The sequence below is a fragment of the Molothrus aeneus genome, chromosome 22, assembly GCF_037042795.1.
Source record: "Molothrus aeneus isolate 106 chromosome 22, BPBGC_Maene_1.0, whole genome shotgun sequence".
In the NCBI taxonomy this organism is placed as follows: domain Eukaryota; kingdom Metazoa; phylum Chordata; class Aves; order Passeriformes; family Icteridae; genus Molothrus; species Molothrus aeneus.
This window is the reverse complement of record NC_089667.1, coordinates 5,086,210-5,092,529: the sequence shown is the minus strand read 5'-3', so window position 1 is coordinate 5,092,529 and position 6,320 is coordinate 5,086,210. Positions and strand designations below refer to the sequence as shown.

General features: G+C 56.9%; 1 protein-coding gene across 1 annotated transcript; it reads left to right on the top strand.

Annotated features, from left to right (window-relative positions):
• Positions 1–430: 430 nt before the first annotated feature.
• SC5D (sterol-C5-desaturase) lies at positions 431–4,908 on the top strand. Its single transcript, XM_066564349.1, has 5 exons — positions 431–485; positions 1,032–1,249; positions 2,163–2,295; positions 2,720–2,820; positions 3,690–4,908. Exons 2-5 carry the CDS (start codon positions 1,040–1,042, stop codon positions 4,152–4,154), a joined length of 909 nt encoding a protein of 302 aa, XP_066420446.1. The 5' UTR covers positions 431–485; positions 1,032–1,039; the 3' UTR covers positions 4,155–4,908.
• Positions 4,909–6,320: the final 1,412 nt, after the last annotated feature.

The window sequence follows — 6,320 nt, the reverse complement described above, 5'->3', positions numbered from 1 at the left end:
TAGATATACCTATAAATATATATGTATATATATAGATAGATATATAGATAGCTATATACACATATACTTATATATAAGCAAACATATATTTCTATATATATTTGGGAAATATATATATATATATATATATATATATATATTGTTCACAACCGAGGGGACAGCAGGGAAGGGGCTCGGAGCGTGCAGAATTCCCCAAAATTCCCCAAATTTCTCCAAAATTCCCCCTCCGGCAGCGCTCCGCACGCCCCGCCCAGACCACGCCCCATCCCAGACCACGCCTACCACTAGGCCACGCCCTTGACCACGCCCCGAAACGCCCCAGCCAATGGCTACGCCCCCAGTCCATAACTCCGCCCCTTTCTGCGCACTGACGTCACCGCCCGAGGTGGCGCGAGCCCTTCCGCCGGTGACGTCACGTGGCGCTACCGCGCGCGGCCCCGCCCCCGCCCCGCCCCCGCCCCGCGCCGCTCCGGGACCCCGGGCAGGTAACGGGATGGGGGGTTCGGGATGGGGATTTGGGGTACCGGGATGGGGGGCACGGGCTGGGGGCACCGCCGGCACGGCCCCCGCGCTCCCCGCACGTCCGTCCCCGCCGCTGGCCGGGCCACTTGCGGCTCCCGGACACGGTGACGCCCCCTTGGCCGCCCACCCTGCCCGGGGAATCGCCCCGCAGGGCTCGGAACGGAGCCCCATGAGCTGCCCCCAAAGGGGATTCGCAGCCCAGAGCCACATCCCACACCCCACAGCCACATGTCACCCGTCCCGCTGCCACCCACAGCCCGCTGTCCCCTGTCCTAAGTGCCCCCTCCCGCAGTCCAGCGCACAGAATTAGGCGAGTCCCCCACTCCTGCGTCTGCCCTGCTCCGCACCCACACCCTGCGTGTCCCAGATCTGCTCCCCCGTCCCGGCTGAGGCCATCCAGCCAGCCAGACAGCATGCCAACCCTGCCAACCCCTGCCCACATCCTGGCGGGCACCGATTTCCCGTGCTGGGCAGGGACACCTCGCTCACAGCGATCCCTTGTCCCGCAGGAGCCACCATGGATCTGGTCCTGGAAGCCGCGGACCGGCATCTCCTGACGCCCTACGTGTACCCGGCGGGGTGGCCCGAGGCCGAGCCGTGCCGACAGCTCCTCAGCCTTTTTGTCATCACCAACCTGGGCGCCCTCACCCTCTACCTGCTCTTCGGCACCTTCAGCTACTACTTCATCTTCGACCACGAGCTCAAGAAACATCCCCAGTTCCTGGAGGTGGGTGCTCCTTGCTGGCTGCTCGCCTGTGACCATGGTCACAGGGGTCTGAGGATGGGGGAAGCTCACTGTGATTGGTCATTAATTAGAAACAACCACATGAGACCAATCCCAGATCCACCTGTTGCATTCCACAGCAGCAGGTAATCGTTGTTTGCATATTGTTCCTGAGACTTCTCAGCTTCTCGGGAGGAAAAATCCTAAGAAAAAGATTTTTCATAAAAGATGCCTGTGACACTTGCCCATGCCCTGTGTGGCACTGTCCTCCTCGCCATCCCCTTGTCCATCCAAATGTCACCTGTCAGTGGTGTGGCACGGGGTGTCCCTGCTGTCACATCCACCCCTCTCCGCCTGCTCTTGCCCTCCATCATCCCTGTGCCACAACCCACTGACCCCAACACCCAGCTCGAGCACAGCTGTCCCCATATCAGCAGCACCCTGTGTCCCACACCATGGCACAGATGCCACAACAAAGGGGTGGCCAAGATGCCAGCCCTCACAGCCTTATGAGGGGCACTGGGGCTCTCAGATGTGCCCTGTGCCCCCTGACCCCTCTTGCCACACCCCACAGAACCAGGCGAGCTGGGAAATGTCCCCTGACCCCTGTTGTCACACCCCACAGAACCAGGTGAGCCTGGAAATGTCCCCTGTGCCCCTGAATCCTCTTGCCGCACCTCACAGAGCCAGGTAGAAGTGTCCCCTGTGCCCCTGACCCTGTTGTCACACCCCACCTAGAACCAGGTGAGCTCAGAAATGTCCCCTGTGCCCCTTGACCCCTCTTGCCACACCCCACAGAACCAGGTGAGCTCAGAAATGTCCCCTGTGCCCCTTGACCCCTCTTGCCACACCCCACAGAACCAGGTGAGCTGGGAAATGTCCCCCGTGCCCCTGACCCTGTTGTCACACCCCACAGAACCAGGTGAGCCGGGAGATCTCCTACGCCCTGCGCTCCCTGCCCTGGATCAGTGTCCCCACTGTCGCCCTGTTCTTCGCCGAGGTGCGGGGCTACAGCAAACTCTACGACAACATCGAGGACTCCCCATATGGTGAGTGACCTCCCTGCACCCCCTGTCACAGCAGGGGCCCCTCCCCACCTGGGTCACCTCACTCAGACCCCATTTCTCCTGATGACAGCCCCAGGAAATCCTCCTGGGTACCTGCTGTCCCTGCCTGTCAGCCAAAAGCCCAGGTTCTCTGTAGGGGAGGCACCCAGACACCCTCATTTAGGGTCGTGTCCCCCTGCTTGACACCCTCCACCCTCCACAAGAGATCCTGCCCTTCCCTGGCACGGCTCCCAGTGAAACAGCACCTGACTCACCTGCCCTGAGTCACATGGGACAGCCTGAGCCTGTCACCTCAGTGGGGCAGACTCTGACATGACTCACCTGTGTCTCCCACCACGAGGACCATTGTGGAGACCCTCACAGCCTCCTGATGTGCCACCTCTAACAGCCCTGTCCTTCCCCCCAGGCTGGTCTGGTGTCTTCCTCAGCATGCTGTCCTTCCTCTTCTTCACTGACATGGGCATCTACTGGATACACCGTGGTCTCCACCACAAGCTGTTCTATAAGGTATGGGACGGGACAGGGGGCTCTGGACAAGAGTCCTTGTCCTGCTCTGGTGACATTTCCAAGCTCGGGTGGGAATGGCTGAACAAGGCTTCACCATGTGATGGTCATCAATACACTTTCAATTATCCTTCCTCTATATTTCCTAGTATCAAAACCAATAACCAACTGTCATCATCACTCCATAACCACCCCCAAACAAACATAGAATTAACCCCAGAACTGACCTCCCCCAAAAAACCAAACAAAAATACAAACCATGATGTGACCATGTTCACAGGGGTCTTAGGATGAGGGAAGAGACGAGGATCTGACTCCATGTTTCACAAGGCTTGATTTATTATTTTATGATATATATTATATTAAAACTATACTAAAAGAATAGAAGAAAGGATTTCCTCAGAAGGCTGGCTAAGAATAGAAAAAGAAAGAATGATAACAAAGGCTTGTAGCTTGGCTCTCTGTCTGAGACAGCTAGGCTGTGATTGGCCATTAATTAGAAACAACCACATGAGCCCAATCCCAGATGCACCTGTTGCATTCCACAGCAGCAGATAACCATTGTTTCCATTTTGTTCCTGAGGCCTCCTCAGCTTCTCAGGAGGAAAAATCCTAAGAAAAGGATTTTTCATAAAAGATGTCTTGTGATACCATGGTCATAAATCATCAACCAATCACCCACCAAATTTTACGTTCTTGTAGCTTATAAAAAGCATGACACTGAAGATGTCAAGCTGGGAGCCCTTTAGGGCACATGTCCCCCTCTCAGTTTGGGTGGTGGTGGCTCAAACAGCATCCCCTGGGGCCATGAATCTGGCTCTGGGGACCCTCTAAAAGGTCCCACCGCGACTGACAGCCCCGTGTCCCCGCAGCGCTTCCACAAGCCCCACCACCTGTGGAAGATCGCCACGCCCTTCGCCAGCCACGCCTTCCACCCCGTGGATGGCTTCATGCAGAGCCTGCCCTACCACATCTACCCCTTCCTGTTCCCCCTGCACAAAGTCACCTACCTGGGCCTCTACATCTTCGTCAACGTCTGGACCATCTCCATCCACGACGGCGATTACCGCGTGCCGCGGCTGCTGCGGCACATCATCAACGGCTCTGCCCACCACACCGACCACCACCTGTACTTTGACTACAACTACGGGCAGTACTTCACCCTCTGGGACAAGATTGGGGGTTCTTACAAGAGCCCCACGTCCTTTGAGGGCAAAGGCCCCCACGATTATTTGCGCAAGCTCCGAGAGAAAGATCCAGGAGCGTCCAACGGCATCGGGGCCTCCAAGAAAGACCCAGGAGCATCCAATGGCACCGTGGCCTCCAAGACTGAGTAGGCTTCCTCTGAGTGTGTCCCTCCTCTGGCTGGATCTTGTCCCATTCCTCACCAGCCACCCAAGACTGTTTCCCACGGACAAAGAGTCCCTGATGATGTGACCAGCGCGGGGTGATTTTTGGTGAGCATCCGACCTGCCCCACTCCCAAAACGGCAGCATCTGGCCTTGCTCCACACCACAGATCTGTCCTGGTTTTCCTACTGCTTCCCATCCCAGCTCCCTTTGGATCTCTGCTAAGGTCCCTGCGCTGCTTTAGTGCTGTGCTGATGCTTTGCAAGAAGAATAACATGGCACAAATAGAACAGTAACGTGGCACAAATTAACGTGGCTCGTGGCAGGGTCTTTGTTCCACTGCTGCGCGCCTTTGTTGGTGATTCATTGTTCCCATCATGGTGTTCATTGGGACAAGCTGTATTTTGGAAAAAAAGCCTACCTTTTGGAGGTGGTGTGGCTTCTTCTGATGGCTCCCTTGGTGGGACTTCTTGCACTCAACCTCCTTCCTCTTGCCCGGGGATGTCCCATGGAAGCATCATGCCTGTAGGACAGAAGCAGGCTTTGAGTCTTGTGGGTCTCTCTGAGAACACTGAGGGGGAAGAGAGAAGGCCCAGGCACCCAGATGTGAGGGGCAGGGGCTTCTCCTCACTCAAGGGTTCGTGGCCAGCTTCCCCCTTAAGGGCCTGTGTGTTTCCTGCTGAAATCTGGTCACCCCGCCTTTGGGGTGACCCGTGTTTAATAAATCTCAATTGCCAACTTGCCTGTTTGCTCCCTTCTCCTTGGCTCCTGGGGCAGCCTGTTTCTGCCCTACAGCACCCATGAGGGGCTTGGCACAGAGCTGTGCTGTGCTGGCAGCAAATTTGGGCCAAAACAGCAGAAGATGAGCAAAACACAGTCAGAGTGACCAGAGCCACCTCCAGTGGCCCAAACCTCCTTAGGTGTGACCATGTCCTCGCACAGTGACACCTGTGCTTTCCCACTCCCTGCTCCCCCAGTTTCACCAGTCCCTGGAGCCCTTGCTGGGGATGGAGGCCCTTCTGGAGTCCCTTGCAGTGGTGACAGCCCCTCTGTGAGTCCCTTGCAGTGCTGACAGCCCCTCTGTGAGTCCCTTGCAGTGCTGACAGCCCCTCTGCTCCTCATCCAGCCTCAGCAGTCCCCAGGCCAAGGCCACACCAGCACACCTGTGGCACCTGGGGAGAACAAGGGACACCTGCCCCACGTCCTGCCAGCACAGTCACACTCTGCCTTCACCTTTTCACCAGCCCAACCTGCTCTCCCCACGTGGACAGCACCCCTGACCCCTGTGTGCTGATTAACCTGGGGTCAAGGCACAGCCCAGATCAAACACGGTGACAACATCACAGGCCTTGGCCACCCTGATTCCCAACCCACTCTTGGAAAGGCCCCAGGGTTCTCATCACCACATCCTCCCACCTTTGCTGCGCTGGGCACCCCATCCTGGCAGCTTTGGGACAGACAGTGACCCTCACAGGGCACTACATCTTCATTCCCACACAACAAAACTCCCTCAGTGACTCTGCCCAGAGCCACGGTGACCTCCTGTCCTCCAGGGGGACATCACTCTGACTCAAGACTTCTAAAAGCCTTATTAGGAGGGTTTATAACTGTATTGACCCGATAACTGAAGTCCTGGGATGAAATTGCATCACTCTGTGCCCAGTGCACCCTCCCCCGGCCCTTCTGCCTGGCGCTGCCCCGGGGCGGATCTGCAGCCCCCGGGCACGGGCGGATCGTGTCCTGCCGGTCACACAGCCCCTGCCAGGGCTGTCACATCCCCCGCGGTGGCCTTGGGGCTCCGGCACGGAGAGCAGCAGCTCTGGCTCTGCTCCCCTGGTGCTGCTGTTGCCACAAGATGGGGATGTTGCTCACCACTGCCATCGCTGGAGCTGCACCTGCGTGGATGCCCTTCCTCCTCCTCCTCCTCCTCCTCCGTCGCTATAGGACACGAAAGAACACAAGCTCACAGCGCTGTTCTCAAGGTGAGGAAAAAGGGAAGTTTATTTTCTGACTCCAACGTTTATAGTTTTCCAAGAGTGGCAGTGGATTGGAGGGTGACAGTGCCACCTCTCCAATGACCTCTCTGGACAGACCAAGAGCCCATCAACTTTCTCCTCCTTCATAAAGGAATGCAAAGCAATCAGTTATTTACAG